At 37.6% G+C, this 14,101-nt stretch overlaps 1 protein-coding gene across 1 annotated transcript in view; it reads left to right on the plus strand.

The window, feature by feature from the left end:
* Positions 1–565: 565 nt before the first annotated feature.
* The window catches only part of PPARG (peroxisome proliferator activated receptor gamma), a 45,640-nt gene continuing 32,104 nt past the window's right edge, over positions 566–14,101 (plus strand). The window contains exons 1-3 of the mRNA XM_032772564.2: positions 566–791; positions 3,298–3,467; positions 9,324–9,462. Coding sequence (XP_032628455.1) covers positions 572–791; positions 3,298–3,467; positions 9,324–9,462 — 529 coding nt within the window. The 5' untranslated portion in view covers positions 566–571. The remainder of the gene's footprint in view (positions 792–3,297; positions 3,468–9,323; positions 9,463–14,101) is intronic.

The following is a 14,101-nucleotide window of genomic DNA, read 5'->3' on the forward strand; positions in this document are numbered from 1 at the left end:
GTGGGACTTAATCATTTAGATGTTTTTGAAAACTTCCTACCTGCTGTTTGTACTATAATATTGATATCAAATATATTTTTCATAGCATAAAATTATATTTTTTCAAATTGTTAGGATTTTTGGATTCTCAAACCTGGCAGAATACTTAGTAAATCAGTTTAGAGCCTGATAATGTAAGAAATTAACTCATGCAGACCAAAACCACTATAACTCTGCTCTCATATAGTTTGGTGTAAATCAATAATAACTCCACCAAAGCGTAAAAAATGATGAAACATGAGAATCATGTCCCATGTTTCTTTAAATTAGCAATATCCATTTTTGTAAGAACTTGAAGGCCTCCATAGAGTATAAATATTTTTTAAAATATAAAAGCAGGATGTGTGTCATTTAGCTATTCTTAATAATTTAAAGTAAGTAATTATTTTATGTATCTTGTATGTATCTGTGTGTCGATTATTCACCTAACAGTAACATGAATTATGTGAGCCTACTGAGTCCTCATTGGATGGAGGAGAAGAAGCAGTTCTTTAAATGTCTGTTTCTTTCTTTTTTTCTTTCAAGGATTACAATGGTCGACACAGAAATGCCGTTTTGGCCCATTAATTTTGGAATTAGCCCAGTGGATCTGTCTGCCATGGAAGATCACTCTCATTCCTTCGACATAAAGCCCTTTACCACTGTTGATTTTTCTAGTATTTCTTCACCACACTATGAAGATATTCCTCTTGCAAGAACTGACCAGACAGCCATTGATTACAAATATGATATCAAGCTCCAGGAATGCCAAAGTATGCAGTTTCTTTTTACTCTTCAGGTTGTCCGAATTTGAATTGTTTAATTCTCTGGGAAGTGTACGCTCCACAAAAGAATTTTTAGAATTTGTTTCAGAGCCTCCCTCTCCCAGATACCCTTGGAGTAAAATGTCCTTGAAACATCTTTAAAAACCAAGCAAATTAGATGTCCTACATTTTATAAATTGGCTAGTATTTCCTAGCATATTACATAATATGCTAAGAACACCCATTGAATCCCAAACTGGCTAACAGGCTCATGGATTTCAAGCTTGCCTACATTAGAGACATTTGCCCCAGTATGACTACAGAGATATTCCTGATGTAGACAGGCCCTTGGAGTTTTGTGAGCATTCCCTTTGTATTGTTGCATGTAAACAAAGCAGCCCCTAGCTTCACAATGATGAATAAAATCCCATATGGAACTTTTACCATCTGGAAGGGAGGTGACTTGTCCCTAAGGACATGGTTACCCCACTCCTGCTGACAATCATACCACTGATCTTTTAGGCCAATAGGCCAGGCAAATGTTCGTTGACTGCCCTGAGAGAACTTTAGGATTCGGCCCCATGTAATACTTTAAAATGATGTTAGAATAATTTACTTCTTTATCAACAACATCCAGAGTTTCTGATTTATATAAGATTGTCTCTTTTGTTCATAAGGTGAGTTGGAACTCTGTCATAAAAACTGTATTAAAAATTGCTTAAGGCCATATGCCTCCTGTTAATGCAGTTCTTATGCTTTTTATAATTAATTATTTATCAAGTGGCAAATCCTGCCCTAAGTGCACCAGTCTGGAAGCCCTTGGCAGCAGAACTGGTAGGTCCTACTGTGCGCTGGGGAGCAAGATTTGGAGGACTCTTCAAAATGGGGGGTGCCCATCTGTGCAGTACAGGGACTTGCACCCCAAAGGGTCTTTGCACAGCAACACACAGGAGTGTTTTGAAGGAGGGGCTGGAAGATTTGTCAATGTGCAAGTTCTCTAGTTCATCCATCCACACATATACCCTTCAGCCCCTCTCCATTTCCTCTAGAGGACCTGCTAGGGAAGCAGAAACTACTCCAGCCAATAGGCTGTCTCTCTGTAGCCTGGGATTGAACTCCTGCCCTCTTACCCTTCTCTGCACTTCCCATTGATTATCCCAGCACCCATCAAAGTTACTGTGGCATGGCACTGGAGACTGGATTCATCCCTGGAGTTTTTACATAATGCAAACAGTAAACACACAAAGTAAAGTGCAAAAATGAGAGTAGGCATGAGCCTGCTCCATGCAGGGAAAGCAAAAAGGTACTTGTTTGACTTTTGTGGGAAGCAATTGGCATCTTTTATTGTACAATACCAGCAAGTAACAGCTTACCCCACAGTGAGCAGAAGCTGACAGATAAGAGATGTCTGTACACAACATAGACATTCATTGTCACTAAAGCACATAAGACAAACAAGATGCAGGCAAAATGTAATCACACAGACAAGGCTTCATGCAGAGATACAGCACCATAAAGATGATTGTTTATTGGATTAGGAGAATAGGAATTATACCATTATGAGAAGATTATCACAGCCTTGGTAACTCTTAGGAAAGAAAGTAGTAATAGTATAACACATTTAGCTTGATGAATGTGAGTCTAATCCATACAGCATATACTGGGTTTGACACTGAAAGAAAGCTTTTGCTTTATTGTTATATTATCTTTATTGTTTCCCTATTCCTGGAATGTAATATTGCTATGAGTTTATAATCTAGTAAAATCAATGCTTCATTTTTATGTCCAACTCTATAGATTGATGAAGAGTTGCCATATTTGTTTGTATTTGCTAAACTTTTTTAAAATTATAAAGGGCACTTTAATTAGTAATTTTCAGAAGGGTTAGAAGTAACAGTAACCTGCCTCTGCGGTTGAACTATATTTCCCAATACTTAAGTTTCTTAAGAGCTAAGTGGCTCTAAAACACCAGCACAATTTTTATTTGACCAAATTATCCAACTGAGTAGCTCAAGAGAGTAGTTGTTTTTTAGACCTTGTTAGGGATTCTAATCCCTCCCTCCTAGGGCTACTGCTGTCCTAAACTTGTAGTAAGTACCACACACTCTTTGCAGAGTGAGGGATGGAGGAAGATTAATGGAAGGCTACTATGTCAGGGAATAAATATGAAGTCCCCACTGTGAAGGACAATGATGTCCCCAACCTCAACCAATTTTGCACTACCAATCTAAAGACTGGATCAATAGCCCCTTTCTGCACCAGACCCTTCCATCTTCAAGATTGTTCAGCCTCATTCACAATCTACTAGATGGCTGCTTGGGGCTTGTAGCCTTTTAAGGAGTTAATATTTACAGCTGTTTATCATTATTTTACAATTAAACAGGACAGAGAATTTTGGCCCTATTTACTGTGGTTGTTAGTTATAATGCAAGTATTGGTCACTATTTCTTGACATCTTATTGTACCTTTTAGAACAGATGGTAAATTCATCTTTTAAAATCTCTTACATATGCAGGTACAATCAAAATGGAGCCTCCTTCCCCGCCTTATTTTTCAGAAAAAGTTCAGTTGTACAATAAACCTCCTGAAGAGACCTCCAGTTCTCTCATGGCGATAGAATGCAGAGTATGTGGGGACAAGGCTTCTGGATTTCATTATGGCGTGCATGCATGTGAAGGTTGTAAGGTGGGTTGTCCCAATAATGTCTGCCTGAAATAAGAACATTCTATCATTTCCACGTTCTCATTTCTTGACTGCTGCCAAGTATTCCAGGTTGGTCTCCTTAGCTGTGCTGCTGAATGTCCCTAGAAAAAGAATTCCATTCTACTGATTTTAATAGAGTATTAAAGGACAGCAACACTATATTCGGATATGCTGAAGGTCCAATGGCCATGGAATTAACATATCAGCTGTGTCAAGTAGAACTGTTCTAACACTGGATGTGTGTAGAGTAGTAGATTCACCATTGTTATTCCTTTTCTCCAGGAATGAAATCGTATATTTTCTGTCCTAATTAATATAAGTTTGGCTAACTTAGTAATGTCCCCTTTAGTTTTAACCCAGCTATTTCTCTGACCCTGACAGATGGTACATTATTTTATTCCTCCAGGATTTCTCCTGTGCTTATCACTAATGTCAGTTAGCATGTGGATCAGCTGTGAACTCTGTGAATTCTTAGAAAAGGGAGTCTTTCCCAAATGTGCTCTGAATCCAAAGTTTCTCAGTTAGCTCTCCCATGCATTTGATCTTTGCTCTAGGAGCAGAGATTTTGTTTGTTTGTTTTGGTTTTTGTTTAGCAAGCCTGGACAGGTTTTTTTTTAATTATTTTATTACAGTTTTTCATACAGTACAAGGAGAAGCCACACTATGAAACCAGCACTGAGTTATGAAAGGAGGTGAGGGGGAGGGAAGGAGAAACATTGTTTAAATAATAGCTAAAATGTGATATACAAACCTCAATGCTCACCTCCTTTCACATGTGGTATCAGATGACCTTTGCAATCATACCTTCTTTATGTGTCCACACAAATATGCATAAGAACATAAGAATGGCCATACTGGGTCAGACCAAAGGTCCATCTAGCCCAGTATCCTGTCTTCCAACAATGGCCAATGCAAGGTGCGCCAGAGGGAATGAACAGAACAGATAATCATCAAGTGATCCATCCCCTGTCACCCATTCCCTGCTTCTGCAAAACAGAGGCTAAGGATACCATCTCTGCCCATCCTGGCTAGTACCCCTTGATATACCTATCCTCCATGAATTTATCTAGTTCTTTTTTGAACCCTGTTATAGTCTTGGCCTTCACAACATCTTCTGGCAAGGAGTTCCATAGGTTGACTGTGCGTTGTGTGAAAAAATACTGCCTATTAACACTGTTGCCTGTTAATTTAATATGGTGGCCCCTAGTTCTTGTGTTATGAGAAGGAGTAAATAACTCTTCCTTATTTACTTACTCCACACCAGTCATGATTTTATAGATCTTTATCATATCCCCCCTTAGTTGTCTCTTTTCCAAGCTGAAAAGTCCCAGTCTTATTAATCTCTCCTTAGGCAGCAGCCGTTCCATATCCCTAATAGTTTTTGTTGCCCTTTTATGAACCTTTTCCAATTCCAATATATCTTTTTTGAGACGGGGCGACCATATCTGCATGCAGTATTCAAGATGTCGGCATACCATGAATCTATATAGAGGCAATGTTTTCCATCTTATTATTTATCCCTTTCTTAATGATTCCCAACATTCTGTTTGGTTTTTTGACTGCTGCTGCACATTGAGTGGATATTTTCAGAGAACTATCCACGATGACTCCAAGATCTCTTTCTTGAGTGGTAGCAGCTAATTTAGACCTCATCATTTTGTACTATATTGTTCAGCTTCACTCATTTTTCCAACATGCATTATTTGCATTTATAACATTGATTTCATCTGCCATTTTGTTGCTAGTAACAGTTTTTGGACAGATCCTTTTGTCGTCTTCAGAGTCTGCCTGGGATTAACTATCCTTTCGAGTAGTTTTGTATCAATCTGCAAATTTTGCCACCGGCTGGTACACTATGTTTTTGGCAGAACGGTAATCGGGCTTTTTTTCCAGCATCATTTTATTTGGAATCATTAAGTGATAGTGACTGGGCCCAATAAGATGCGGTGGAGACAGACTATTTATCCTCTCTCTTCATGTCTGGAAGGAAACCTATTTAATCTTACCTTTCATTTTCAATCTTTTAACCAGTTACTTCAAGCCATGAGAGAACGTTCCCTATTATCCAAGAGACTGCCTTAAGTTTGCCTTAAAGAGCCCTTTGGTGGAAGGACTGGTGGCTGTAATTGCTCACTTGTCCTGAAAACTCTAAAATATATACTATAATCAAGATCAAACGCTACCTCCACTGGATCCCCTTGTTCCCACATGCTTGTTTATCTCAAAGAATTCTGTAAGATTGGTGAGGCATGATATCCCTTTTACAAAATTACCAGTGTTGACCCTGTTCCCCACAACTTAAATCATGTCATCTATGTGTCTGACCATTTTGTTCTTTACTATAGTTTCAACCAGTTATCCTGGTACTGAGTCAAGGGGCATCACCGCCTGTATATTTGGCTCGTTGGGTCCAACATTTTGGAGTCCCTCTTTTATAAACAAAAGCCAAATTGAGAGCTCGACAACATTAGCCTTTTCTCTCATTTCATTTTGGTTAATTATTCAAAGGGCTGATGTACAATTAGTAGTCCTGCATTTGTGTTCCTTAAGAACTTTCAGTTGGCTATCCTCTGAATTGCTGCGAACTTCTGTTTTATGTTGTACTTCGTGTTGGCTGTACTCTTTGCCTGGGTGAAATACGGCATGTGGTCTGGTAAACATATACTTTCTATTTATCAATTTGTTCCAAAACTCCTCTAATGACACTCAATCTGGGAACAGTTCCTCAGATTTGTCACTAAAAACAATGTCTCAGGTTTTGGGATTCTCTCTCATAATCTCAACTGTGCACGAACCAATGCAAAGAATTCATGTAGTTTCTGCACATGCTTATCGTCCTTGAGTACTCCTTTAGCATCTTGATTGTCCAGTGGCCCCAACGGTTGTTTAGCAGGCTTCCTTTGTCTGATTTACTTAAAAAAAAATTGCTATTACTTTTTGAGTCTTTGACTAGCTATACTTCAAATTCTTTTTCAGCCTTCCTAATTATATTTTTACACTTCATTTGCCAGAGTTTATGCTCCTTTCTATTTTCCTCACTAGGATTTAACTTCCACTTTTTAAAGGATGCCTTTTTGCCTCTCACTGCTTCTTTTACATTCTTGTTTAGCCACGGTGGCTCTTTTTTGGTTCTTTTACTACGTTTTTTAATTTTGGATATACATTTAAATTGAGTCTCTATTATGGTGCCTTTAAAAGTTTCCATGCACCTTGCAGAGATTTTACTTTTGGTGCTGTACCTTTTAATTTCTGTTTAACTAACCTCCTCATTTTTGTGTAGTTCCCCTTTCTGAAATTAAATGCTATAGTGTTGGGCCGCTGTAGTGTTTTCCTCACCACAGGGATGTTAAATTGAATTATATTACTGTCATTATTACCAAGTGGTCCAGCTATATTTACCTCTTGGACCTGATCCTGTGCTCCACTTAGGACTAAATCAACAATTGTCTCTCCTCTTGTGAGTTCCAGAACTAGCTGCTCCAAGAAGCAGTGATTTAAGGTATCAAAAAACTTTATCTCTGCATCCCGTCCTGAGGTGACGTGTACCAGTCAATATGGGGATAGTTGAAATCCCTCATTATTATTGAGTTTTTTATTTTAATAGCCTTTCTAATTTCCCTGAGCATTTCATAGTGACTATCACCATCCTGGTCAGGTGGTTGGTAATATGTCCCTCCTGCTATATTCTTATAATTTGAGCATGGAATTACTATCCATGGAGATTCTATGCAAAAGCATCTGGATCACAAAGGATACAGAAGTATGGTCTTGTGAGATTCTGAAGAATCACTCAATAAAATATGAGATCTGTGTTCTGTTTAAAAGGGCACTGTCATGAAAAAAATGATGTATTTAAAACAAATTGCTCTTCATATAGCAAAACAGAACTTTATAATAAAATTGGAAGGATTTTAAAATCTAGTTTAATTTTTGTTATTTATGTTATTGATTTATTTTTCAAATTTTTCTCAGTTTGGTCAATGAAAAGAGATTGGGTCCCAATCCTGCTATCATTGAAGTCACTCGTAAAATTTGAATGTATTCTAATGGAAGCAAAATCAGGCTCTTACCCAATTTAATTTTTTAGTCAATCTCTAGGTAATTTAATATTTAGTCTATATTACTCTGATTTGCATTTTATACACACTTTGCACAGTTGTAAATGGCTACACAAGATCAAAGGGCATTGGTGAATCAAGCCCTATGACTTTAAAAATTCATTGACTCTCTTTCAAAGCACCCACTGATGCCAGCTATGTTTAGAGTGTACAAGACCTATGGGATAAGTGAGTGCTGTAGAGCTACACTGTCCTCAGTAATAGGAGATTACAGAGGCACAGACCTGCTCTGGTGTTAAACAGAATCTCAAAGGATTACATTGTGAATCTAGGAGAAACCTTTAGAAGAGGAATACATCTATTATCCATTACTTATGCTCACAGTGAAATATATAAATAAGAAGTCAGCATAGTGCTTACAACTGAGCTGTGAGAAAAACTAGCTGTAACAAGGAAGGAACTGTAATAAACTTGGACATGCCTTATTAAAATAAACTGCATATGAATGATCTGAGAATACAACTCTAAACCATGAGATATGACTAGCAGTTTAATTATCGGCAAATATTGCACATGCCATGTGTGCTTAGTCAAAGACAATCCTAGTCTAATCCAGCAAGTACAATAATCTGTTAAGAAATACACTGCCTTTGGACTGTCCTATTGCTACAATGTAATGTAATACTTTAAAAATCATACATGTGCATTCATTGGATATTATATACATTGTTCCTAACCAGCAAAAAACTTACATCTATATGTAGAATTTAGAATGGATGCTAAAGTCTAAACAACCATGTAAACCAACATATTTTTTTCTGCTTGTGTTTCAACCCCATAAGGCTTCAAGTAATAAAAAAGTGTTCTGAAAAGACAAGATTATGAATTTCCATAATGACCAGCAAAAATTTGTCTCTTTACAGGGGTACATTGCACTTTGCAGTAGTTATCCTGGCTATCATACTAACTTTAGAATTTTCAGGTGCTTGTATATTTTGAGGACCTGTAAATTCAAAACAATAAGAGCAAACTGAACATTTCAAACATAAACAGATCCTGGAAATAAATATTACAAAAATAGTTTAGCAATAAAAACAGCCAAAGAAATAGAATAAATGAAGGAAAATAAATATTCTGTAAGTACATGGGCCTCCAACAGGAAAAAGATTTGAAAATAATGAAGAAGCAGTGTTATTTAGAGAAAATAACTAAACCAACAACTAGCCCACAATCTTATGATTTGCTTGGGTGAGAATGATTTGCTTGAATTAAAAGAATGGGAAGATGGAAATTAAATTATAATGTAATTAATAGAGAGGTATGAGTTCAGATGAGGCATAAGCAGCAGGGGCTTATGAGGTCCTGTTTTTCATGCAATAAAAAGAACTGTGGAAACAAAGACAGAAAATATATGATGCAGAAGTAGAATGTCTTTCTTCATGGAATATTTTATGTTTTTCATGAGGCACCAGCACAAGTTCTTTAAACTGGAGAGTGTGCAACCCATCCAGATGTATTTGCATATCATTCTTTTTTAAACTCCTGGATTCAGAGAGTGGATTGAGTTTGCTATGATCCATAGAATTTTTCTTACATCTGGTAATGAGTTCTGATATTTTGAAAATGTGCAGAATCTTGAAATGGGAAAGTTCTAACACACATTCTTAAACAAAAGTAGCTACAGTACATTCAGTGTAGTGGAATCTGCCTTTCAAATGAGGCAGAGGCACTGAAAGATGTGTTAAACTGATCCTTTTCCATGCCTTTATTTTTATTGCAGGGTTTCTTTCGAAGAACAATCAGGTTAAAGCTAATCTATGACAGATGTGATCTGAATTGTCGCATTTATAAGAAAAGCAGGAATAAATGTCAGTATTGCAGATTTCAGAAATGCCTTGCAGTTGGCATGTCACATAATGGTAAGTACATAAATTGTCAGCACATATTGAAAAATATAATATTTTATCTGAAAAAATTCACAAATTAGATTATTATTTATTATTTATACTGCTAGAGGCCCCAGCGACATTGTGATAGGCACTACACAAGCATACAGTAGAACCTCAGAGTTATGACCACCAGAGTTATGAACTGACTGGTCAACCAAACACATCATTTGGAACTGGAGGTATGCAATCAGGCAACAACAGAGACGAAAAAACCAGCAAATACAATACAGTATTGTGTTAAACATAAACTACTAAAAAGATAAAGGGAAAGCATATTTTTCATTCTTCATGTACTCATCACTAATGCAGCTGTTTATCTTTCTTTGCTTCACTGTATTACTTCTTGTCTAAATTGTGCTGTATACCTTAACGCACCAGCCTTTTGCATTTAGGACCAAAACAAGTGAGGATTCACCTTAATTCTGGAAAATGTATTCTGTGGATTGTGGGACTTACCAAAAGTGTGTAAATAATAATAATTTCAATTTGCTGCACAGAACACCTATCCAGATTTGGTAGCATTAATGATAATAAAGTCTCCTCACACTAGGACATTAGATGTGCATAATTGTAAACCAAGTGGTCACACTACTGACCCACCCTATTCTTCCTCTTTCTTTCTGGTATGTGTAGAGCTGGCACTGTTGTCTGGAAGGAGTGTGGAATTCCTTTGCACACCCATTCTAGAGTTGCCCTCCCACCACCTTGCCTGACTGCTGCGGTTCCTGATTTTTGAGAGCTTTCTCTAGCCTCTCCACCACCCATAGGCAAATATAATTGCAAATGTGAATGCCAAACAGCATTTCCTTTTTGTATACCCTCTGGATTTAGGCTATAAAGAAGTGTACAATTTTACAGGTGAACCCTTACACTATGTGAGCAGATAGCACTAAAATCCTAGAATAGTATGATACTGTTCTGTGGCGCAGAAAAATCTAGAAGGTTCAAAGTCAATTTCTGATTTCCTATGAAAATACTTATTTCAGAATCTTTGAAGGGAGAGAGCCATATCCCATATGAAGATTCTTCACTCTTTTTTCTTGGCAAAGTCAAGTAAAAACAGGAATTAAATGTCATAACATAGAGACTTATGAAATTCTAAGAGTAAAGAATTGCAAACATGACTGGGAAAATAATTTCTGTGTGGTTTTTTTAGGACTTTCGTTATTATCAGTATAAAAAAATTAGTGTGCTGTTCCCAAGAGGAAAGCTTAACTGTGGTTTCTGAAGTTAATACACTGAATTCAGTGAATACATTGGTATGGGAAATGTTTTCCTAATGGAAAATATGGTTTTCAAGTTTCTGGGATGCAACAGTAACTCTTAAAAATAAATCTCATTTTGAAAATACTTCTGTGGGTATTTTTATAGTAATTTTACCATGTTCTCTGGGGTTGGGAGGAACCTGTTATTATTATTTTCAAAACATGTGCCAGATACTCTTGTAGACGAGGGATGTGGCTTCCATTAATGTCAGTGTGAGCCACGTGCATGTCCAAGGGAGAATTTTGCCAATAGTGTATATTTTCTTCATAAGTGATATCTTTCTCTGTTTTGCTAGGCACAATATCTTTATACTGATCTGTGGCAGAAGGTCCCCTTGCCATGTATAAATTAAAAAAATAGATTTGACAATAAAACATTAAATTTGTGCCTTTAAAGACAAAGCCTCATGCTGTGAGGACATATAGAAATGCAAAATTGGACTGGAAGCCACCACATATACTGGGCCTCTTTCTGATCTCTTTTGCAACAGTGTATACAGGAGTAATGCCATTGAATTTCTCTGGATTTTATACCCATGTAGAATGTGACTCATTGGGTCTGAAGATTCCAAGCCATGAAGATATTTAGCATTGATATGTTATTGCAAAATATATAAATAGCTCACGTTCAGGAGGGGGGATCATAACCACATTTTGTCACATTTTGTACCATTTGAGTGGAGGTTAAAAAAGTATTCTCATGCTTTGGATGTTGTTTTCCTTTTCTTCTCCATCCGTAATCACTAGACACTGTTTAACCCACAGTTGCTTATCTTATATTGCTATGTATCTCTCATCAGGAGTTCCTGTAATTTCAGTCAGAAGCTTGCTTAAATTTTCTTTCTCATTGAAATTACAGTTTACACAAAGTCAGCTCCTGTAGAGAGAAAAAGAATACATATGGCAACTTCATCTGTAAAGCACTATGTGGCGGCAAGGGGAGGATGAGTATTGTAGCTTTGTCCAGAGAAACAGAGAATAAAAAATAATTTATCTTGATGTGGCATCTTAGTCTCATTAGAAAATAGGAACTACAGTTAATCGTATCTTAAAAAAAATACATTTAATATTTGCAGTCAAGCTGACAATAGGAAATCAGAGCCTTTCCTACTTCAAAATATTCTTTGAACATAAATATCAAATTATATACAGCTTCCCTCATGTGTCATTTGATATGTTTTTCCCCTATGCCACTGGAATTTAACTCTAAATTAAATTATACATAAATACATTCACATTCATAAAACCATAGGCATATCCAAAAATGGATAGAAGCCTTCAACCTTATTGATCAGCAGAGAAACAGAGTCTCTCTTATGACACTTTTTCTTGTAATTTTTATGCAAACAGCCTTTATAAAACTTTGATAAAGCATTTCTCCTTGACCAGTTCACAACCAATCAAGCTCACCCAAAATTTCCAATTTATAAAAAAAGAAAAAAGTGATCATTTCTGATGCAACTTCATTTTCCACAAGGCTTTTTGACCTCTCTTTGTAAATTATACATTTGTGAAAAAAGCAGAAACCAAACAAATTCAAATTGGAAGTTGCAAAGAAAAAAATATTTTAAATACAAATAGCAATTTAAAAACTAAAAATAATACTGTAGCACTTTTCATTCACAGATCTCAAAGATCTCAAAGTATCATTATCCCAAGCAAAAGAAAATAAGTGAAATGTAAAAGAATTCATCTACTCAAAACAATTAACTGTAAATAAAATCAAAGTTAACTCCTGTGCTACCTATGGACATATCCCTAGGATAATGCAAACACTTGTCCATTTCTGTTAGTATAGTACCAGGATTTAAAGTAAGGTATACCCACTTCCCAGAGCCAAATTGGTGTCCATTTGTTGAAGATACATAGCCATAAATATATTTAAATATCCTCATTACATCAACAGTATTATTGCCAGCAAGTTAAAGAAGTACGAGCTGGATGAATGGACTAGAAGGTAGATAGAAAGCTGGCTAGATCGTCGGACTCAACGGGTAGTGATCAATGGGTCCATGTCTAGTTGGCAGCCAGTATCAAGTGGAGTGCCCCAAGGGTCGGTCCTGGAGCCAGTTTTGTTCAGTGTCTTCATTAATGATCTGGAGGATGTCGTGGATTGCACCCTCAGCAAGTTTTCAGATGACACTAAACTGGGAGCAGTGGTAGATACACTGGAGGGTAGGGATAGGATACAGAGGGACCTAGATGAATTAGAGGATTGGGGCAAAAGAAATCTGATGAGGTTCAACAAGGACAAGTGCAGAGTCCTGCACAATATAGAACAGAAGAATCCCATGCACTGCTACAACTAGGTCCGAGTGGCTAGGCAGCAATTGCAGGAAAGGACCTAGGGTTACAGTGGACCAGAAGCTCGATATTGAGTCACAAGTGTGCCTTGTTGCCAAGAAGACTAACGGCACTTTTGGGCTGTATAAAGTAGGGTATTGCCAGCAATCGAGGATGTGATCATTCCCCTCTATTGACATTGGTGAGGCTCATCTGGATACTGTGTCGAGTTGGCCCCACACTATAAGAAGGATGTGGAAAATGGAAAAAGCCAGCGGAGGCAACAAAATGATTAGAGGTGCTGGACCACATAACTTAGGAGGAGAGGCTGAGGGAACTGGATTTATTTAGTCTGCGGAAGAGAAGAATGAGAGATTTGATACTGCTTCAACTACCTGAAAGGGATTCCAAAGAGATGGATCTAAACTGTTAACTCCCGTGGTAGCAAAGATGACGATCAAGGGAATAATGGTCTCAAGTTGCAGTGGGGGAGGTTTAGGTTGGATATTAGGAAAAACTTTTTCACTAGGAGGGTGGTGAAGCACTGGAATGGGTTACCAAGTGAGGTGGTAGAATCTCCTTCCTTAGAGGTTTTTACAGTCAGGCTTGACAAAGCACTGGCTGGGATGATTTAGTTGGGGATTGGTCCTGCCTTGAGCAGGGCATTGGACTAGATGACCTCCTGAGGTCCCTTCCAACCCTGATATTCTGTGATTCTATGATTCGAACAGTTTTACCTCAGAACTTTTTAATTCCATGGTGCTGCTAGTTTATTATATATTTTTGCTGGGAAAAAATAAACACAATATAAATTGTTCAAGACTTTACAAGAGTGAAATACTAATAGGCATGCAGGCCGTCCAGAGGATTCAGAGGGCCTGGGGCAAAGCGGGGGAGCTGTGGCACCTATACTCACCCGGCGGCAGTCCAGTCTTGGGCGGCATTTTGGTGGCAGGGGGCCCTTCAGTCACTCCGTGTCTTCGGCAGCACTGAAGGGCCCCCCACCACCGAAATGCCGCCGAAGACCCAGATCACCACCGGGCCAGGGCTCGCGGGGCCTG

This window comes from Chelonoidis abingdonii, chromosome 17 (assembly GCF_003597395.2).
Source record: "Chelonoidis abingdonii isolate Lonesome George chromosome 17, CheloAbing_2.0, whole genome shotgun sequence".
Lineage (NCBI taxonomy): Eukaryota > Metazoa > Chordata > Testudines > Testudinidae > Chelonoidis > Chelonoidis abingdonii.